Genomic DNA, 23,326 nt, shown 5'->3' on the forward strand with positions numbered 1-23,326 from the left:
GAGAAAGAGGAAGTGGTCTGTTTGGAGGATGGGTCAGGGAGAGCCGAATCCTCCTCCTCTGAGGAACATTCTCCTTCAGAAAGAAAGGGTTCCTCTGAGTCCCCCCACAGATCAGGGTCTCTGACATGGGAAGAATGGTCCCGAGACTCAGGTGTCGATGTTTGCATGTGTCGGGTTTTGCGTACCGACTTACCCGACCTCATCGATACCGAGTCAGGCGATGTTATCGGTCGCACCGGTGCCGAAGTCTGTACCGATTGATGGTGAGCTGTCGGCTCCGGTGCAAGGACTGGCATCGATACCGATGAAGTTAGGTGAAGCGGTACCGAGACAGTAGAAGCAGGTAAGACAGGTTCGACAACCGGTACCGACACGGGTTGATGTACAACCGGTACCGATGGCTCGGTGCGGACTGGCACCGGAAGGTTCGGTGTCATTATAGCAGGAAGGAGTCGTTCTAATTGCTCCTTAAGCTGTACATGAAGGATGGCCGTAATGCGGTCATCGAGGGATGGCACCGGTACCGCTTTTTTCTTCTGCGGTACCTGCGGTGCCGCTCTACGCCCCGGAGATGAGGAGCCCGATGTCGAGGGACTCACCTCAATAGGGGCGGAGCGCTTCCGCTGGCGTCTAACCGGCGGCAGGACTGGGCTCACTGCACTCGAGGCCGGAAGACGTTCCAGCGGGGAAGGCTTCTTAGCCGGCTTACCTGACTGTTGGGATGCCGGTGTGGAATCACGCGGCGTCGAAGACGAGGGTGCCGACTGAAGCGGTGCCGAAGCCGGAGTCGAAGGAACGGGGTCGGACATCTCGGCACCGAATAACAAACGCTGTTGAATTAAGCGATTTTTTAAAGTTCTTTTCTTTAAAGTAGCACAGCGGGTGCAAGAAGAGGCCTGATGCTCAGGACCCAAACACTGCAAGCACCAGTTGTGTGGGTCCGTGAGAGATATAGGCCTAGCACACCGCTGGCACTTTTTAAAACCCGGTTGAGGGGGCATGAAAGGGAAAACGGCTTCCGCCAAATCGAAGGCCGAGGCTTCGATGGTGGCAGAAGGCCCCGCCGGGGAAAAACCGAAATTGAAGAAAAAAATTTAAGATTGTAATCAAAATAAAAGAAAGGATAAAGAAATCAAACGTTTACGCGAGCGGGAAGGCAAGTTAAGAAAAAATTTCAACAGCCGTTGAAAACGCGTCTTCTTAGCTCCGCGGAAACTAAGAAACTGAGGGACCGCGCGCCTCTGTCGGGCGGGAAGGCACTCGCGCGTGCGCGGTGCGGCCGAGCTAGAACTTTCTAAAAGTTCTTAGAGTGAGATCACTCTAAAATTGTCCGTACCGGGGCTCCGTCGGTGCCGTCACCCATCAGTCAAGAATAGCTGCCTGCTTGTCCTGGGATAAAGAAGAATTTCCTTACGTTTGTACGGAATCTATCCCCTTTCAACTTTAGAGAGTGCCCTCTCGTTCTCCCTAACTTGGAGAGGGTGAACAGGCTGTCTTTATCTACTAAGTCTATTACCTTCAGTATTTTGAACGTTTCGATCAAGTCCCCTCTCAGTCTCCTCTTTTCAAGGAAGAAGAGGCTCAGTTCTCCAATATCTCACTGTATGGCAACTCCTCCAGCCCCTTAACCATTTTAGTCGCTCTTCTCTGGACCCTTTCAAGTAGTACCATGTCCTTCTTCGTGTACGGCGACCAGTGCTGGATGCAGTACTCCAGGTGAGGTCACACCATGGCCTGGTAAAGCGGCATGATAACCCTCTCCGATCTGTTTGTGATCCCCTTCTTAATCATTCCTAGCATTCTGTTCACCCTTTTTGCCGCCACGGCGCATTGTGCAGACGGCTTCATTGACTTGTCGATCAGAACTCCCAAGTCTCTTTCCTGGGAGGTCTCTCCAAGTACTGCCCCAGACATCCTGTATTCGTGCATGAGATTTTTGTTACCGACATGCATCACTTTACACTTATCTATGTTGAACTTCATTTGCCATGTCAATGCCCATTTCTCAAGCTTGATTATGTCACGTTGCAGATCTTCACAATCCCCCTGTGTCTTCACTACTCTGAATAACTTCATATCGTCCGCAAATTTAATCACCTCACTCGTCGTACCAATGTCCAGATCGTTTATAAAAATGTTGAAGAGCCCCGACCTACAGCCAATGGAAATCTTTGATGATCATCCATGCCTCTCTGGAACGTAGGCACTTCACTGATCTTGATTCTGGACCGGGCCGCAGATTTACTGTGATTTGGGAGCGATTTTGGATGACCCTTACTTCGGCGGCCAGGAACAGACTTTTGAACTCCTAATTCCTTTTTTTTTTTTTCTTTTTCTCTCCAGGGATTTTCTGTTTGGGGTTATGTTGGGGGGTTGGGAGGGATGATTTTGATCTTGTGCACAAATGTCTGTATTCTGTATTGTTTACTCTGGTTGTAGTTGTTTTTTGCACGTTAAAATGAATAAACACATTTAAACATAAAAATGTTGAAGAGATTAACTCCAAGATTCAAATTGGCAGATTTAAGGTCATCTGGAAACATTGGATGATAGCAGGATGTTATAAATAATGGTAAGTTGCTTGATTTTTCACAGTTGCAGCATAAATTTGGACTTAACAATTCACAAAGTTTTAGATGGCTGCAACTGAAGCAGGCTATTCAGGTGGGATTCCCTGAATGGAAAAATTTAAATAATCAGTACAGCTTGGAATTCATATGTTTTCAGGTGGACTTCCTGGGACGCCAGGCCGCACAATGGTATAAATTGTTAGCTGATTTTGCAAATAAAAAGCCAAAAACTGGTCTTAGGGACATCTGGAGTATTGAGATTAAGCACCAAATTTCTGCATCTCAATGGCCACGAATTTGGACTTGGAGGATGATATGTACAATGTCGGCATCTATGAGACAAACGTTACACAGAGCATTATGGACCCCAGTTCGTCTACAAAAGATGGATAGCTCTAAGTCAAATAGATGTTGGCATTGTCATCTCGAAGCAGGGATAACTGTATGTAACCCTCGAATTAAATAATTTTCCTTATGTTTTAGTATTGTCAGTTAAATCCCATTTAAGGTTTAATTTTTCTTTTTTGTATTTGTATTTATTGTAAATGATATATTAATTAATTTGTACATCGCCTAGAAATGTGAATAGGCGATAAATCAAGACATTTAATAAACTTGGAAACTTGGAAACTTGGACTTTAGATCATTTATTGTTCTACTGTCCTTTTATTATGGCATTTTGGAAATCAATATGGGGCCAAATTAATTGTTTGTTGGAAAATCCAGTGGCATTGTCTTATGATACTTTATTATTTGGCATGATTATGAGGGCTAAAAGCCAAATATCATCTAAGAACAATAGGCTTTTGTTAATAATGACAGGAGTCGCCATACAATAAATTACAAGCAATTGGAAGAATTGGAAAAGGCTCAATTATAGTTTTTGGTGGAACTTATTGTGTCGTTTGTATAAAATAGAAAGGACATTGGCCATTCAGAAAGGGAATTTTAAGAGGTTTCAGGAGATTTGGGAGTCATTAGCAAAATATTGTGATGTTTAAATAGTGTTTTCCCCGTTAAATATGCACATCGGGAAGGGGGGAGGTGGGAAGGGTGATAGGTTAATGAATTTTGAATATTGATATGGGCTGATAATAGATATTTTATGTATGGACATAGTAATTGATCAGGGGGGAGGGGGATTCAAGTCTGAAATGGTAATTACAAGAATATAAGTGTGATATTTGAGTATAAAATGTTATATGTATTGTTACACTTATTGTAAGTATTGAAATTAATAAAGAATTGGGGGAAAAAAAAAAAAAGATGTTGAAGAGCACGGGTCCAAGCACCGAGCCCTGCGGCACCCCATATGGGATTGTTTCCAGCCACTGACCCTCAAGCCTTGCATTGAAGAATGCTGGTGTAGAAGGGCCAAGGTTGAGATAGATACTAAATGACATGGGATGGTTTCCTGCAGTATCTACGGGGACAAATTCTGTCCCTGTGTCATTCTCTACTCGGCATAGACTGTGATACTACTATTAACCATTTCTATAGCGCTGAAAGGCATACATAGCGTTGTACATTTAACAAACAATGTATGGCCCCTTCTTAGAAGAGCTTACAATTTAATTTGGACAGACAGGACATATAAGGTTGGGGAGTTTCTTGCAGAGAGAATGATAGGACAGACATAGGTATCTTATGATGAGTGGGAGTTAGGTTTTGAAAGCAGCCTTGAAAAAATGGGTTTTTAGCTTGTATTTGAATACTGCTAGAAATGACTCGGGAAATCTATTCCAAGCTTATAGTGCAGCAAGATAGGAGGGACAGATTCTGGATATGGCAGTGGAGAAGAAGGGTACAGATAAGAGGGACTTATCCAATGAATGGAGTTTACGGGGGGAACATAGGGGGAGATGAGTGAGAAGAGATATTGGGGGGCTGCAGAGTGGATGCACTTGTAAGTAGGTAAGAGGAGTTTGAACTGTATATGAAAACAGATGGAAAGTCAATGAAGTTACTTGAGAGAGATTATGTGAGCATAGCGGCTCTGACGGAATATGTTGCGTAGCAAAATTTTGAATGGATTGAAGGGGGGCGAGAGGGTTGAATGGAAGACCTGAGTGAAGCAAATTACAGTAGTCTAAGCAAGAGGTGATAAGAGTGTGGATGCTACTATTATGTGTGTGCTCAAAGAGGTCGGATTTTGGTAATATTATAGAGGAAGAAGCTTTAGCGGTTTGTTGGATCTGAGCAGAGAAGGAGAGAGAGCTGACAGGACAGGGGAGGAGGAGAGTGTTGTCCACAGAAATAGAGAATGGGATGGAGTGTGGGGTTTAGGTGGAAAGATAAAGAGCATGGTCTTAGCCATATTCAGTTTTAGGAGGCGGTGAGACATCCAGGCAGCAATGTTAGACAGGCAGGCTGAGATTTGGTCTTAGATTCCCGTAGAGATGGCTGGTGTGGAGAGGTAGATGTGGGAAGCATCAACACAGAGATGATATTGAAAGCTATGAGGGAGATCAATGCACCAAGGAAATGGGCATATATGGAGAAAAGGAGAGGGCACAAAACAGAGCCTTGAGGTATACCGATTGAGAGTGGGAAAGCAGTGGAAGAGGATCCACCTATGCAAACACTGAAAGTGCAATTTGAGAGACAGGAAGAAAAGCAGGCGAGAACTGAACCCTGGAATCCCAGCATTATCGAGAAATAGGTGGTGATCAACAGTACTGGAGGCAGCAGATAGATCAAGAAGGATGAGGACAGTACAGGTTATTGGATCTGGCCAGCAACAGGTCATTAGAGATTTTAGCAAGGGAAGTTTCTGAGGAATGGAGGAGGCGAAAGACTGATTGAAGTGGGTCAAAAATAGCTTGAGATGAAAGTCCAGGCAATGGCGGTGAACAGTACATTCAAGTAGCTTAAATAATAATAAAAGGAGGAAAAGGTAGAAGGGGGTTGAAGGAAGGTTGGCAGAGGGGCCAGATGGGAGGGGGGAGTTATGACCTGGTTAAGAACTCAAAGGTAAATCTTGTCATAGAAGAATTTTGCCATCATTTGGTGATGGTGGGGGGAGTGAAGGCGGGATTGGAAGTGAGAGCATTTTGAGTAGAAAGCTAAGTGTGCCAAAGAGATGGTGAGGGTTAGAGCTAAGAGTTAATTAAATGGGCATAGTATTCTTGTTTGGCAAGCGAGAGCAGACTGGAATAATGTCCGCAGGGATTTGAAGTGTATTAAGTAAGCATGTGTGTGTGATTTAAGCTAAAGATGTTCAGCAGACTGGAAACAGGAGCACAGGTAATGGATGTTAGAGATCAGCTAAGGATGTGGTTTGGTGCGCCTTACAGGATGCAAGATAGAAAGAGCGCGGGTATCTACAGCAGAGGAAAGAATGGTGTTGTAGGAGGGGACGGCTTCATTGACAGACTTGTGTGACATAGTATGAGAGGCAGGTCTTGTCAGACGAATGATTGATTTCTTTGGCTGGGTGACCAAACAGTTGGATATGGGAGGGGCGCTAGATGTATACTTGGACTTTAGCAAAGCTTTTAACACAGTGCCGCATAGGCGACTAATAAAATGAATACGCGTCTCATGGGCCCCAAAGTGGCAAGCTGGATTTAAAGCTGGTTAAGTGGAAGGAGACAAAGGTTAATGGTAAATGGAGTTTGCTTAGAGCAGGAGTTCCCAATACGTCGATCGTGATCGACTGGTAGATCGTGAAGGCAAAGTGAGTCGATCACGGAACCCATTCCGGGCTCCGTGATAGATTCGCGTTCCCTTCACAATCTACCAGGCCGATCAGCCTTCCTCTCCCCTCTCCAATCGCTGCCTGGCTGGCCCAGAACTTCCTCTCTGACAACAGAATTGACGTTGGGGAGTGGAATGCTGGTTGGCCCAACACAGGGAAGTAGGGAGAGCTTGGGGCGGCGGTGGCTTTGGGGCCTGTTCCATGATGGTGGCGGTGGCGACCTGTTCTCGATGGCGGTGGCAGCGGCTTGGGAGAGGGCAGGGAGAAAGAAAGAAAGGGGTCAGGCAGGGTGACAGAAGGAAAGAAGGGAAACAGAAAGAAAGAAAGGGGGCATGAAGAGAGAAAAAAGGGAGGCAGGGAGAAAGAAAGGGCAGGGAGAGAGGAAGAAAAAGTTGGGGGAGGGAATGAGGTCTGGAGGAGAGGAAGCATACAGGCTGAAAGAAGGGAAGAAAGTTTGGATGCACAGTCAGAAGAAGAAAGTGCAACTAGAGGCTCATGAAATCACCAGACAACAAAGGTAGGAAAAATGATTTTATTTTCAATTTAGTGAATTTATATCTGCTGTCTATATTTTGCACTATGGCCCCCTTTTACTAAACCGCAATAGCGTTTTTTAGCGCAGGAAGCCTATGAGCGTTGAGAGCAGCGTGGGGCATTCAGCGCAGCTCCCTGCGATAAAAACTTATCACGGTTTAGTAAAAAGGGAGGGGGGTATTTGTCTATTTTTGTATGGTTGTTACTGGGGTGACAGTACAGAAACCCTTGCCATTTTTTCAACAATAAAATCTTAGACATAAGAGCAACCATACCCTCATCCTCACCCAACTTTGAATTCCAACTTGGACCCCACGAAAAAGAACCCAGAGTAGACATGCTCTGGAACCATTTTGAATCTCCACAATGGCACCAATTTCTAACCCTGTACAATAAATATACTAAATCGAACTGCCTATTGGATGGATGTCCTTCCAAGACCTTGAAAACAGCTTCACTAGATTTCAAAAAGGATCTATTCAATTGGATAACAACCACCCTCACAGAAGGAATATTTCACGAGGAAATGGGACATATACTGATCACACCTATCCCTAAAGATTAAAAAAACTCACTAGCCCTGGAAACCAACTACAGACCCATAGCAAGCATCCCCTTATTCACCAAGCTGCTCGAAGGACTGGTCAACAGAGCTAGTGAACTATCTAGACAAATTTAGCATACTCAATGAACACCAATCAGGATTCAGAAAAGGTTTTAGCACCGAGACAGTACTAGCCTCAATCCTAAATCACCTATACGACTTATTCAGCAAAGGAAAAAGTGCTTTGATTTTACAACTAGACTTCAGTAGTGCTTTTGATCTTGTTGATCATGAAATAATGCTACACTGCCTAGATGAAATAGGACTTACGGGAAGAGTGAAGAACTGGATACAGGGTTTCCTAACAAAGAAACATGGTTAGAAACATAGAAAGATGACGGCAGATAAGGGCTACAGCCCATCATGTCTGCCCACACTATTGACCCTCCCTATTAAGTCTAATGACCCCCTTAAGTATAATTGTAATTATACTGCCACTCTACTGACCCGCTCTTTCAAGTCTATACCCTAGTGACCCTATCCCTTGGCATGATCCTCGTAGGGATCCCACATAGGTATCCCATTTATTCTTGAAGTCTGAGATGCTGCGTGCCTCGATCACCTGCACTGGAAGCTTGTTCCAATGCTCAATCACTCTCTCCGTGAAGAAGTACTTCCTGGCGTCTCCACGAAACTTCCCTCCCCTGAGTTTGAGCGGATGACCTCTTGTGGTCAAGGGTCCCTTCAGAAGAAAGATATCATCTTCCACCTCGACCCATCCCGTGATGTACTTAAAAGTTATGGGACATATTCAAACTCCTGGAAAAACCCCTCGGGAGTACCACAGGGTTCACCACTATCACCTACACTATTCAACATCTACATATCATCCTTAGGACACTTACTGTAAAAGCTAAACTTAAACTACTATTACATATATGCAGATGACATTTCCATCCTAATCCCAGTGAACAGCATAACAAACGAAACCTCAGAATACATTTCTCATATCATGACAGAAATAGAACACTGGACAATCAACTTCAAACTGAAACTAAACACAGAAAAAACAAAAGTCTTCCTTGCAAGCCCAACAGACAAAATTACCAAAACAACATTACACATACCTGACTACCCGATTACTAAAACAATAAAAATATTGGGAGTCACACTAGACCAGGAATCTCAAAGTCCCTCCTTGAGGGCCACAATCCAGTCGGGTTTTCAGGATTTCCCCAATGAATATGCATTGAAAGCAGTGCATGCACATAGATCTCATGCATATTCATTGGGGAAATCCTGAAAACCTGACTGGATTGCGGCCCTCAAGGAGGGACTTTGAGACCCCTGCACTAGACACACATTTGACAGTGGGTGAACACACGAATTTAGTGGTAAAAAAGTGTTTTCGGGCATTATGGAAATTAAAGACCATCAAAAAATACTTTGACCCATTATCATTTAGATTACTAGTGCAATCACTAGTGCTTTCTACACTGGACTATTGCAATATCGTTTACATGGGTCTACCCAAAAAAACAGTGAGGAAACTTAGATTTGTCCAGAACACAGCGGTCCGCTTGATATTTGGATTGAACAAAAGCGACCATGTCAGCCCCTACTACAAACTGCTGCACTGGCTGCCAGTCGAGGCACGAATAATATTCAAATTCTCTTGCATATGCTTCAAGCTCGTTTGGGAACTAGCTCCTACATACTTACTATCCCACTTCGTATTAAACAGTCCCATAAGACAAACCAGAAACAGCAATCTATTTGCATATCCAAGCACTACCGGCATTAAATACAAAACCTTTCTGGAAAGAATCTTTATGTATCAAGCAAACAAACAACAACACTGGCTAGACAACTACATTAATGGAGCTAGACTGACCTACAACGTTTTTAGAAAAGCCATAAAAACTGCCTTATTCGACAGATATATCACCTAAACAGTAACTCTGTTAATCCCTTTCTTTTGTATTTCTATCCAATGCCCCACTGAAACTCTTAACAAACTGTATTTTGTAATTTGCTCCTATTTCTAACATGTCCCCTCTGAAAATACTTAACAAACTGTATATTGTATTTCAAGATTCTACATACTGTAATTCCACTAACTATCTGCATATTATAACTTGCTGATTGTCCAGCTCTCTTCAAATGTAAACCGCCTAGAAGTCGCATGATTATTAGCGGCATAGAAGAATAAAGTTATTATTATTATAGAGTCATCTGCCTTGACCTCTTTGAAAAAAAAGCTCGGAATATAAATGATAATTAACATTTTCTCTGCATACAGTGTGCTTTGTGTTTTTTAAAATTTTATTGTTGGTAGATCATTTTGACTTGGTATTTTAAAAGTAGCTCGCAAGCCCAAAAAGTGTGGGCATCCCGGGCTTAGAAAATAAGGATGTTATTAGTTAGTGAAAGGCAGCATGGATCTGTCCTTGGGCCGGCTCTATTTAACATCTTTGTGAGTGATATTGTGGAAGGACTGTCTGGCAAAGTTTGTCTTTTTGCAGATGATACAAGCTCTGTAATAGGGTAGACACTCTGGAGGATGTGGATAACATGAGGCAAGATCTGGCCAAGCTTGAAGAATGGTCTGGTAATTGGCAACTAAAATTTAATGCTAAAAAATGCAGAATCATGCACTTGGTCTGTAAAAATTCAGGAGAACAGTATAGTATAGGAGGCAAATTACTTCTGTGTGCGGAAGAAGAGCGGGACTTGGGGGTGATTGTGTGATCTCAGAGTGGCAAAACAGGTAGAAAAGGCGATGGTCAAAGCCAGGAGGATGCTTGGGTGCATAAGAGAAGAATGGCCAGTAGGAAAAGGGAGGTGATAATGCCATTGTATAAGTCTCTGGTGAGGCCCCATTTGGAATATTGTGTGACCTTACCTTCAAAAAGATATAAATAGTACAGATTATGTCCAGAGGATTGCTACAAAATTGGTTCGTGGCCTTAGTCAAACATTGTACGGGGACAGACTTAGAAAAATTAATATATACACTCTGGAAGACAAAGACGGGAAATAGGGGATACGATAAAGACACATTTAAATATTTCTGTGGCGTTAATGTATAGGAGGCAAGTCTTTTTCAAATGAAGGCAAACTCTGGAAGGAGAGGGCATAGGATGAAGTTAAGAGGTGTTAGGCTAAGGAGTAATGTAAGAAAATATTTATTTACAGAATGGGTGGTAGATGTGTGGGAGAGTCTCCCGACAGAGGTGGTGGAAATGAAATCTATCTGAATTCAGGATAGCATGGGGCAGGCATATGGAATCTCTTAGGGAGAGGAGGAGGTCTCAGTAGGGCTCTGTATGAGCCCTTAAAGGCGACGTCCTTCTTAGATCTGATGGTGTTCTTGGCAGCTATTACATCTGTGAAACAAGTCTCTGAGTTACAAGCTTTCTTGCAGGGAGCCAGTTCTTAAGATTACGGAAGCAGGGCTTTCCTTGCACATGGTTCCATCCTTTCTACTGAAAGTAGTCTCCGCCTTCCATGTCAATCAAGAAGTCCATTTGCCCTTCTTTCAGCCTACGGGGTCAAAAAGAGAACAAAACATTGCATTTACTAGACGTCAGGAGAGTGCTTCTTTGCTACCTCGAAATTACCAATGAGTTTCAAATCTCTGATCACCTTTTTGTTCTGACCAGTCGTACTAAGACTGGAAAGTCTGCATCCAAGGCCTTGATCTACAGATGGATTAAAATGGCAATTTCCTCCGCATATGAAGGGTGTGGTAAGCAGCCACCAATAGTGTTGAAGTTTGAAGGCACACTCCACCAGAGGGGTGGCTACTTTATGGGCGGAGGCTCAGGCAGTCTCCCCCATGGAGATTTGTAGAGCAGTGACATGGTCTAGTCTTAATACCTTTACCAGGTTCTATAGAGTAAACATGGCCGCCAGGAAGGACACTGCTTTCAGGTCCTCAGTATTAAAGGCAGGCTCAGTAGTCCCACTCTAGACTCAGAGGACTCCTTTGGTACATCCCTATGGTTCAGGACTACTAGACATATTGCACTAGAAAGAAAGATTAGGTTCTTACCTCAAAAATTTTCTCTCTTGTGGATATGTCTAGTACACTTCTTCCTCTGTATTCATGGGGGTTAGGTGCAGAGCAGGCCCATGAATAGGGAAAAATCGCGAATAATTTTTTGGGCTGGCTCTGACCCACTCCTGCCTCCCCCAAACCATACCTCTGCTCTCCCTGTGGTAGGCTGTCTGGCCACTGGCAATTACAGCGTCCGCTTCCTCTTCCTGCCAGCAGTACTGCTGCTCCTTGCTCTGAGCCACTCCTTGTTATGGAGCTCCTTGCGAGCTACGTGGAGGTCTTCAGGTTGGCTCTTTGGCTGCTGCCCCCTGGTGGTCTAGCGGTGAGGCAAGACAGGAGCGATCTTCCTATGCTCCTGCCTCGTGCAAAGCCGTCATCAAAATGGCTGCAGTGAGTTCCTGTTGTAGTCTGTTGAGACTACAACGGGAACTCACGGAAGCCATTTTGATGACGGTTTTGCACGGGGCAGGAGCATAGGAAGATCGCTCCTGCTCTGCGTTACCGCTAGACCACCAGGTAAAGTCCAAGGAGGTACGGGCAGAAAAAAAAAAAAAAAAATTGCGAATAAGCAAAACCACGAGTAGGGAAACTGCAAATCCAGAGGTAGAGCTGTAGTCTTGAAGTCCTGCGCTGTGAGTGGGCTTCACCTGCCTTTAGTCTTAATTTCAGTCTGTCTTATTGTGAATAATTTCTATGTCCTGCAAGTTAAGCTAAAGAAAAAAAAAAAAAAAAAAAAGAGTGGGGGGAATATCATGTTTGATTTTCTGCTTTTTAAAAAGGACATGCGAGTAGCTATGAGCTCCATAAAAGTTTTGTATAATTTTGATAATGTTATACTTGTTTCAGAGCAGAACAGAAATACATAGTGTTGGAGGATGTCTTCCATTACAGTGGTCCTTGACTGGTTTTAAACAAACTGCGGAGCCAGGTGCAAGCCTACTGGGAAGGAGGCAGCGTTGAAAGATGAATGATATTCTGCAAGCAACTTGTGTCCAGATGCATATCCCTAACACTCAGAACTACCAGAAAGAAGATTATCGAGGTAAGCACCTAATCTTTCTATAGACTAAGTTCACAAGCCTTTTAGAATCTGAGGTCATGGAAGAAGCCTACCTCAGAGCAGTATCTCAGGATCTCCTCTTCCTTCCTCCCTCTAAGTGAGTTTAAAGTCATAGAACAAAAAGCCTCCAAAGCTGAGGCACCGGACAGCCCAAGCAAATCCCTAGTATTGCTCTTCACACACATAGGACCCGTGAGGTGTCAGAGCTCTGATTATCAGCCAGGTTCAACTTACACAAGTGGCTGCACTCCAGAGGCAACATCTAAGCAGGTTACATTACAAGTTACTGGTAAATGTCTTCATGTGCCTACAGAAGTTGGCTCCCAAACACCTGGTCCAGAGCATCTTGCCATGTGAGTCGTCTCGATTGCTTTGTCAATTGATCACTTTGATCTGGTTGTTCCATCTGTGCTGGACCTAAGGCTTTCATCATCCAGGAATAGTTTTTTCACTGTATTGGTCCAAGGGAATGGAACAACCTTCCAGAATATATTCGTCAACAGCAAAATTTACAGAACTTTAAGAAAGTACTTAAAAGACACTTGTTCTGTAAGCTGAAATATAGGGTCTGCGAATTGGCTGAAAGAGGAGGAGTGGTTACTGTTGCGTGTAGAGTGCTGATCATGGATATATTTTCTTGGCTATAATGATGTTTGTCGCTGAAGAGACTTGGATGCTACATGTAAGTGTGGAATTTGTTTTATAGTGTGTTCATGTCGATGTGATTTGTACGTTAAATGTGTAACTCGACCTGGATAAGGGCAGGGGATAAACAAACAAACAACTCAATATCCAAAAACACAAACACAGCCTGAAGCATCCCAGAGCTCCTGCTAGATATGGTATGCAGGCAATCCCACATCTTTCAATGCAGCATGCAGCTCCATTAAAGAACTGGCAGAACAGATGCAGTTTTCTTACAGGGAAGGAAAAGGGGCTACCAGGGCTCAGGTTTGTTCATGGCAGCTCTATAAGACGAGGGCTTTTGCAGCAGCACATCCCTTCCGCAACACTGGAGGAAGAAGAGCTGAGGGGCTTTGCACACTCACTGGTGCTAACTAGTAAAGCAGAATTCAAATGATTTTATAGCCCACCACTGTTCCTCTCAAGTGTGAAAATGCAGAAATTAAAGCCTTAACACCCCAGGAAACCTAGAATAGGCATGATGTTCTGACTTCTGTTCACATTTCAGCAAGGCAGTTGCCCGTTTCAAAAAGGTACCCCATATTTGCATCCTTCCTACCACCCCACACCAAGGGCCCAGAGCTGTATTAGGCACACAAGAGGGAGAGAACAGAAGTTAAGCCTCCATCTTATAAGTGGCTTCCGCCCAGTCCTGTGGCTCTTACCGATGGGACAAGCTGCTGCAGGATACGGTACAAGTGACGTGGGAAGTGACTGCTCCTGGGGCAGCCACTCAGGTTCAGGGAGAACTTCCCCAAGGGCAGAACATCTCTTCTGGCATACCTGAGGAAGGATGGGCAGGTATTAAACTTATACACATGAGAAGAGCATGAGAGACAAAGAAGGACGAGGAGGAGGTAGGTGGGAATTTTATGTCAGCATGTGAAGCTGAAAAGTGGTGGGCAGTGCCCAAGGTGAATGCTCCACGATGCTGCTCAAAGGCGGCCAAACTACGTTTCCATCATTGGTTTGTGAATTATTCAAAGAGGATACAAACCAAGCCTAAGGGCTTCTGCTACTACATTAACAAACATATGCAGGAGAAAGTACCTGCTCAAAAGAGCTTACAATCTAAACAGACAAGACAGAAACAGGTTGCCAGGGTGGGGATGGTTCATCTGCTGGCTAGGGTGGTGAGCAGTGGGAAGAGGGGAGTAGGGTTATGGATTAAAGGTTAAATCAAAGAGATGGGTTTTCAGTCAGGGAAGGGCAATAATGGACAAACTCGCATATTCCAGGCATATGGGGCAGCTAGATAAAAGGAACGGAGTCTGGAATTGGCAGTGGAGGAGAAGGGTAAAGATCAAAGCTGCTTATCTGAGGAACAGCCTTCTCTGGGAGGTGTATAAGGAGAGAGAAGAGAGGAGAGGTACTGAGGGACTGCAGCATAAACACATGTGTAGGTTAGTAATAGGAGTTTGAACTGTATGCAGAGGCAGACAGGGAGCCAGTGAAGCAATTTGAAGAGAGGGGTGAGGTGATTGCAGGGGGGAGAAGCAGTTCAGCGGGAGACATGTTAGAAGTAAATTGCAGTAGCCTAGGCGTGAGGTTACAAGAGGGTGTGGACAAGGGTCCAGGTAGTATGCTCAGAGAGGAAGGGGTGAATTTTGATGATAGAAGTTTAAGGCTTTAGCAGAGAAAACGAGAGGTCAGAGTCAAAGACAACTCCAAGATTGAATGATAATAGTTTTACAGAGGAAGAAGGAAAGAGAAGCACCTCAGTCTTGCACACGTTTCGTATATCCAGGCAGCAATGTTCCTCAGACAGGCTGAGACTTTTTGGGGGGACTTTAGGTGAAATTTCAGGAGTCGAGAGGTAGATCTGGGTGTCATCAGCATGGAATTCATGGGAGGAAATCAGGTGTAGAGAGAGAAGAGGTCTTAAGACAGAGCCCTGGGGTATGTCAATCGCAGAGGAGGACCCACCAGTGCATAACCTAAAGGTGTGATGGGAAGAGGTAGGAGGCAACCCAGGAGAGGAAAAATTTGGGGAATCCGAGCAAGGACAGCGTATCAAGGAGTAAGCTGTTATTACAGGTCCTATTGAGTAGAGGCCCTTAGATCTGGCCAGGAAGGATCGTCTCTCAAGAGTGCAGGGAGAGAAAGCCAGATTGGAGAGGATCAAGAATCTGGCGAGATGAAAGTGATGGAGGACAGCAAACTCGAGTTGCTTGGACAGAAACAAAAGAAGGGAGACAGGGTAATAGCGAGGCTTAAGGACCGCATGTTGGAAGGTATCGGCAACAGTTGCAGTGGAAATGGATAGGTTGAGGATAGCTTGGACAACAAACAGGAGAAACTGCCTCCACACGAGTGAAGAGAAGGTGACCAATTGGTGCTCAATCTCTTATTGTGCTAGACTTGACTTTCACTTTTATTTGGTGGTTTCCAAGGTTTCCTGTCAATTCAATGAAAAACAGGAGTACTGTATATGAACCTGTACATCTTATGCATTGCGTTTAATAACAAGACTCCTGAGGCAGGCCCCTTTTAGGGCTGAAGCACGATCGTGTCGAGAAAAGAGATTGAGCACCAAGTGGTCACCTTTAGGTTGAGGACAGGGAAGATGGGAGGGATGGGGTCAAGTAGAGGGTGGGAATAGGGTCTGAGGGGTATGAAGTAGGACAGAAGTTGTACAGTTTCTTCCTTTGGATTTCAGAGAAGGAAGAAAAGTCAGTGGTAGTTGAAGGAGGGTCGAGAGGGTGGGACCAGGCAAGGGGAGCTTCCTGAGTTGTTTGGGCAAATGAAAGGGGTGGTGTGAGCTTGAAGGTCAGGGGAAAAGGATGTGACTTTGCAGTGAATTCAAGGGCGATCTTGTGAATCTTGTCATGGAAGTAATCAGCCATCATCTGGGGAGAGAGAGAGAAATGGAGGGGTTGGGCACTTTGAGGAGGGAGTTCAGCATGACAAACACAGCAGGTGCTGGAAGAAACGGAGTTAGTTAGCTGGATGTTGTAGTCTTGCTTGACTAGTGTAAGAGCAGAATTAAAGGAAGTCAGCATAAATTTAATAATTTTATTTCTTATATACCGCTATACCAGAAGTTCAAAGCAGTTTACAACAGAAGATACATTTAGTCAGAGATAGAGATACAAGGTAAAACATTCTGTCAAAAGTACATAGAACATTCGGTCAGAAGTACAAAAGTTATTACAATGGCGTGATTAAGGTGTGGACAGATGTTGGGAATTGATGATAGGTAGAACATGCTTTGAGATTTAGAACTTGTTAAACAGACATGTGAAAGTAGTCAGCATATGTGCAAGATTTGAGCCAAAGGTGCTCTGTACAGGAATGTAAGTAGCAGATACTTGGGAGTGAACCAAGGTTGAGGTTTTGTAAGCCTGATACAGCAGGGAACAGGGAGAGCAAAGGTGTCCAGAGCAAAGGAAAGAACAGACTTGGATAACATAATGGAGGCAAGGAGAGGTGAAACACTCAATTGCAAATGTGGAAGGATCGAGGGATTGAAGATTTTGAAAACGGTTGGTGATGTCTGGACATGGCTGAGGGGGAGTAATTGTGCAGGTTATCAGGTGATGATCAGAGATGGGAAGCAGTAGAGAAGTTAGAGAGAGAGAGAGCAAATTGGAGAAAGATCAAAACAGTGGGAGTAGTGCAGCACAGCTGGAGGTTGAATGAGGCGGCCAAGGCAAGAAACTTAAGTGTCAGAGGGATCGTCAAAGTGAATGTTAAAATCTCCAAGAATGAGGAAGGGAGAAGGTAATCAAGTAAGCTGGAAAGCCAGGGTCAAATTCAGTGAAAAAGAAGGAAGGGACTTGAGGGGGCGGATGATAAATGACAGCTATCTGGAGAGGTAGAGGAGTGAATAGGCAGACAGAGTGGACTCCAAATGAAGAAAGGCTGTGTGAGGTGGTAGAAGAGGTTGGAATCTGCAAAAGAAGAGAGAAGTAGCCCAACACCTCCACCTTGACCAGTAAGGTGTGGTGTATGGGAGAAGTGGTAGCCACCACGGGAGAGGGCAGCAGCTGCAGTGAATTCCTCAGGGCACATCCATGTCTCAGTTAGAACAAGCAAGTGGAGGGACTGGAAGATAAAGAGGTCATGAACGCAAGGCAGTTTGTTGGAGGCAGAATGAACAGGAGATAGCTATGAAGTTAGGGCATGGGGAAGCAGATGATGTGGAGGGCCAGGGTTGGGATTGACATCCTCAGCAAAGAGCAAAGAAGGAGCAAGAGTGTGCTGAAGCAAAGGGGAATGAAGACGGCAACGATGAAGACAGGTGGTGCTGAAAGAGAAAAGAGATGGATGAACGGAAGGGAGAAAATGTTTGGGCTTGATTGGAGAGAATAAGGTAGATGACAAGATGGCTGGTGAGGGGATGGGAAAGGAGAAGGATAGTGAGGATTTGTGGTGTGGAGAGAGGGAAAGGGAGTAAGATTAGGGAGAGTGAGTTTGCGAAGCAGAAAATGAATTGGAGCTATAGAGAAAGGAAATCAAGATGTGAGATAGTGAGAAGAGGGAGGTGCCCTCAGGATGCGTAAGAAGGAGCGCGATGCAGCAAGGCTGGTGAGTTCACCTGAGTGCTTGCTTGGGAGGGGCTACAGCCAGAGGCAGCGGGGCAGGGGCTGGAGAGCTAACTGCAGTCACTCCCAAGTGCTTGCTTAGGAGGGGCTACAGCCAGTCAGCCAGTGACAGCAGGGGAGGGGGGGGAGCGAGAGTTTCTGAGTATAAAACCATGTACTCTCATTTCTTCCAAAATGACCAGCACACACTTTTTCTCAAGTACTACTTTTCTGAGGGGTTTTTGAGTGGGTGGGGTGAGCAGGAAAACAATCAAAGTAGCGACAGAGGTGGCAGAAGATTCAAGAATGTGTCATTTTCTTTCCAAAATTTTGGAAAATTAAACATGAGCAGAATCCCCAATATCTCGGGAACTGCACCGAGGTTCATGTAGCATAGGCTAGCTGAGGACTGCATCCCGAAGGACTGAGAAAGCAAATTACACATCAAAGACATTCACACAAGAGAACCCATGAGAGAAGAGAAGGGGCAGGACTAGGTACTCACACCGTAGAGATGAGATGCAGGATCAGGTACTCTGCAGCTAAGCTGTCTCCTAGAAGAGTGTGGGTCAGAAAGCCCAGCAGCTCCGCTCTCACCGAGGACAGCTCCAACATAAAGCCAGAGACAACTACATGACAAGGAGAGAGAACAATGAAAGATTCCAGCTTTCCTCTTCTTCAGTCAAAGGGATATCCAGAGATAAAATCAAAGGAATATGGACATTAATGTTACTTCTAGTTATCATTAATATTCTGTGGCTTGTGGTTCAAACTCGTGCTTCTTAGAACACATCATGAGAGCTCCAGGATGCATTGCAATCTCAAATCTCCTCCCATCTCAAAATATACTCTGCTTTACAAAAGAACAGAAAGAGATTAAGGATGGAAATAGGGGGGAAGGATGATAAATTTTGTGGTTTGATGAATAAGTCTGAATAGGTATATATATTTTTCCTGTTTAAAATATGTATAATATAGGACTAAAATTACGGGAAAATTCTATAATTACTTAATGGAAAAATTGGGTTGGGTGGGGGGGAGGAAATTAATATGTAACATAGTAACATAGTAGATGATGGCAGATAAAGACCCGAATGGTCCATCCAGTCTGCCCAACCTGATTCAATTTAAAAAAAATTTTTTTTTTTTTTTTTCTTCTTAGCTATTTCTGGGCGAGAATCCAAAGCTTTACCCGGTACTGTGCTTGGGTTCCAACTGCCGAAATCTCTGTTAAGACTTACTCCAGCCCATCTACACCCTCCCAGCCATTGAAGCCCTCCCCAGCCCATCCTCCTCCAAACGGCCATGCACAGACACAGACCGTACAAGTCTGCCCAGTAACTGGCCTAGTTCAATCTTTAATATTATTTTCTGATTCTAAATCTTCTGTGTTCATCCCACGCTTCTTTGAACTCAGTCACCGTTTTCCTCTCCACCACCTCTCTCGGGAGCGCATTCCAGGCATCCACCACCCTCTCCGTAAAGTAGAATTTCCTAACATTGCTCTTGAATCTACTACCCCTCAACCTCAAATTATGTCCTTTCTCTGGAAAAGATTTTGTTCTACGTTAATACCCTTCAAGTATTTGAACGTCTGAATCATATCTCCCCTGTCTCTCCTTTCCTCTAGGGTATACATATTCAGGGCTTCCAGTCTCTCCTCATACGTCTTCTGGTGCAAGCCTCCTATCATTTTCGTCGCCCTCCTCTGGACCGCCTCAAGTCTTCTTACGTCTTTCGCCAGATACGGTCTCCAAAACTGAACACAATACTCCAAGTGGGGCCTCACCAATGACCTGTACAGGGGCATCAACACCTTCTTCCTTCTACTGACTACGCCTCTCTTTATACAGCCCAGCATCCTTCTGGCAGCAGCCACTGCCTTGTCACACTGTTTTTTCGCCTTTAGATCTTCGGACACTTCTGACACACACACTATCACTATGAATCTTGAAAAATTTAAGTGATGTTTAACGTGTAAAATGATTAATATATTCTATATTTCATTTATTGAATATATTTTAAAAATGAAGAATCAAAAAAATGAACAAACAATCAACTTCAGAAATTATAACAATCTTTCTTCCGATTTAATTCACTCTTCATTTAATTTAGATTTTTCAAAATATAATTCAAGCACCCTGGATGATTTAACAAACCTTTGGAGTATAGCCATACAATCGCTTTTGGACAAAATTGCACCTTTACAAGTTAAAGTAATTCCCTCTCGAAAAATTCATAATCCATGGTTTACAGCTGAACTTTCCCTCATTAAAAAACAGGTTAGATCTTTAGAACGTAAATGGAGAAAAGATAAAACTCAATTTAATCTACAAAGATATAACGAACAATCAAAACTTTATAAAATAAAAATAAACGATGCAAAAAAGAAATTTTACTCAGATAAAATATTCAAAGCTAAAAATCCTTCAGTACTTTATACAATACTAAACTCATTAACAATTCCAAATTACAAACAACAACCTGACGCAGTAGTTTCTGTTCCCACCGCCCAAGAATTAGCGGACCATTTTATCGAAAAAATTAACAAAATCAGTAAAATGTTTACAATAAAACAAGATTCAACAGATAGCTTTGAACAAATTACTGCAGATTCACTAATTGCTAGATGCTCAAAATTCAAATTACCTAGTTTAAAAGAAATAGAATCCATTGTTAAAACTATTAATATCAAAAGATCCAAAGCCGATTTGATTCCACCATTCATTCTAAAACATTATTTTGATATCTTCGGACCCTTCATTCATACTTTAGTTACCAAAAGCCTGAGTCAAAACACGGTACCATTAACGTGGAAAAAATCCATTATTCGTCCTATAATAAAAGATAAAAATGCTAGTTTTGAAGACTTATCCAATTACAGACCAATAGCCAATATCCCTTTCTTAGCAAAACTAACAGAAAAAATAGTCTATAATCAAATCTCAGATTTTGTCGAAAAAACCAATGCGCTGCATCCTAATCAGACGGGATTTAGACATCACCATAGCACAGAACATTCACTGATTGGTATGACTACTTCCATTCAATACTTTCTAGATCATCACCAATCAACACTATTAATTTCTATTGATCTCTCTGCAGCTTTCGACATGATCGATCATCAGCTTCTCCTTGGCAGACTTCACTCTATCGGCATTTCTGACCAAGTTCTTTCCTGGTTTACATCTTATCTATCAGATCGTACTTCTGCTGTTTTCTTTAAAGACTCAACCTCAAACTTTTCTTTAACTACTCACGGTGTTCCTCAAGGATCCATTCTTTCTCCTTTATTATTCAATATCTTTCTTGCTCCGTTAATTACTTTGTGTCAATCCGTGGGTTTTCAAGTTTATGCATATGCAGACGATATCCAGCTTCTGCATTCAATTGATACCAATAAAATGTCTGATATCCAAGAGATCAACGAAAAACTTGACCTAGTTTATCACTGGTTAAATGCAAACAAATTGGCTCTCAATATCAAAAAATCCAATATTATGTTATTCCCATGGAAAGAAAGTTCCACTCTCATTGCTCCTATTACTATAAAAAATATCCCATTGCAATTAGTAAACAATATAAAAATCTTAGGGGTTACTTTTGACACCAAACTTAATTTTCATGATCACATCAGTACTATTATTAAAACCACCTTTTACAGACTACGTAAGATTCGAGCAATTTCAAAATTTCTATGCCCCAAATCTTTAAATATTCTTATTCATTTGTTGGTAATTGCGAAATTGGACTACTGCAACACACTCTTTAAAGGGATAGCATTAAATGAGATCAAACGTCTCCAAATTATTCAAAATGTCTCTATTAAACTTATAACTAACTCTAGAAAGTTTGATCATGTTACTCCTCTTTTAATAGAAGCACATTGGCTCCCAGTCACTCATCGAATAACTTATAAACTCTGTCTACTCACTTTCAAGGCTTTACTCAATAAAACTCCAGCTTTTATCTATAAACTATTAATCCCATACAGTCCGACTAGAACATTAAGGTCCAATGAGCAAAATCTACTAACCATTCCTTCACTCAAGATCATTAATACAAGACGGCAATTCATTTTTTCAGTAACTGCTCCACAGATCTGGAACGCCCTCCCAATCTTTCTACGAAATGAGCATGATCTGGGAAAATTTAAAAGTAATTTAAAAACATTTCTTTTTAAAGATGCATTTGGCATTTGATTTATTAATTTTTAAACTGTTGTTTTAAATCTTAAATTTTACTGTTACATACCTTCCCAATGTTCTTTTCCTTTGTTCTACTTTTCTATCATGAATTGTATTTCTCTTCCCCTTTTTTACCTTTTGTTACGAATATGTTGAACTATTTCCAATATTATGTTATTATTTAAGTTTGATTTGTATTATATGTTTAATCTTTTTTAAATTTTGTATTTTATTGTTTCCCTCTGAATGTATTTTAAATCGCTTTGAATTATGATTAAGCGATTAATCAAAAAATCATTAAACTTGAATATAAAAAAGAAAGAGATTAAGCCATTGATATACACCAGAAAAATGGTATATTAATGGTTACAAATGTAGTTTGCATGAAAGGTGCAATCTAAAAACCCAGCTTCTCCTGCTATCCATGCATAAAGCAAAGTTGCTGACCTTAACAGGTATTCTCTGTGGACATCAGGTTAATGCTGACATACTTGGTTTGTTCTGATCTGCCATCTAGCTTCTTAAATACATGCTTCCCACCTTGCTGACATTAGTGAGTCTCAGTTCTGTGAATAGCTTATTTTTTTTCAGGAGGAAAGATGGTGGTGAAATAGAGGCGTGAACACTCAAGGCTCACAAAAGAACTTTAATTTGTTAATGTTGGCTGCAACAGTACGCATTGAACAGGATTTTTTGAGGGGTTGAAGGGCAGGAAGGGGTGTCTGCATTATTCTGATATCCATGGAGATCACCTGTTACAGGTAAGCAACTTCATAAGAACATAATAGCCTTACTGGGTCAGACCAATGGTCCATGAAGCCCAATAGCTGGTCCTCACGGTGGCCAATCCAGGTCCCTAGTACCTGGCCAAAACCTAAGGTGTAGCAATAGTCCATGCTACTGATCCAGGGCAAGCAGTGGCTTCCCCATGTCTTTCTCAATAACAGACTGGACTTTTCCTCCAGGAAATTGTCCAAACTTTTCTTAAAACCAACTATATACAGTCTTGTTAACTATCCCTTTTTTTTACTAATTCCTAGCATCTTGTTTGCTTTTTTGGCCGCTGCTGCACACTGGGCAAAACGTTTCATTGTATTGTCTACAATGACATCCAGATCCTTTCAAGTCTTACTAGTGCCTCTCCCTAAGGCTTTTGCGTCTTATCTCTACACAAGGATAATTTGTTTGAGGAGGTCGCAGCCTCAGCCGAGAGTGTCTGACTTTAGTCAGCTTTCTAAGTTTTTAGATGGTATTTGAGATAACTGAACTGCTTGTGCAGCAAGGGGAGATGGAGTTAACCGATGACACACCTTTGAGCTGTTACCTACAAGACAATGGATTAGGTGGCTTGAGTGGTCACTGGAAAGCTTTTTTCTGTTGGCGAGTGCACTTGGGCGTCTGTGGCAGTATGGCTCATGGTTGCCTACTCTATTTCGCCGAAATATGCTGTGCATAAGT

At 42.8% G+C, this 23,326-nt stretch overlaps 1 protein-coding gene across 2 annotated transcripts in view; it reads right to left on the reverse strand.

Annotated features, from left to right (window-relative positions):
- The window catches only part of MCMBP (minichromosome maintenance complex binding protein), a 124,891-nt gene that overhangs the window by 46,060 nt on the left and 55,505 nt on the right, over positions 1-23,326 (reverse strand). For both annotated transcript variants that reach the window (XM_033940659.1, XM_033940658.1), the window contains exons 10-11: positions 18,187-18,310; positions 13,821-13,938 (exon numbers count right to left, since the gene is read on the reverse strand). In XM_033940659.1, coding sequence (XP_033796550.1) covers positions 13,821-13,938; positions 18,187-18,310 — 242 coding nt within the window. The remainder of the gene's footprint in view (positions 1-13,820; positions 13,939-18,186; positions 18,311-23,326) is intronic.

Source organism: Geotrypetes seraphini, chromosome 4, assembly GCF_902459505.1.
Source record: "Geotrypetes seraphini chromosome 4, aGeoSer1.1, whole genome shotgun sequence".
Classification (NCBI taxonomy): Eukaryota; Metazoa; Chordata; class Amphibia; order Gymnophiona; family Dermophiidae; genus Geotrypetes; species Geotrypetes seraphini.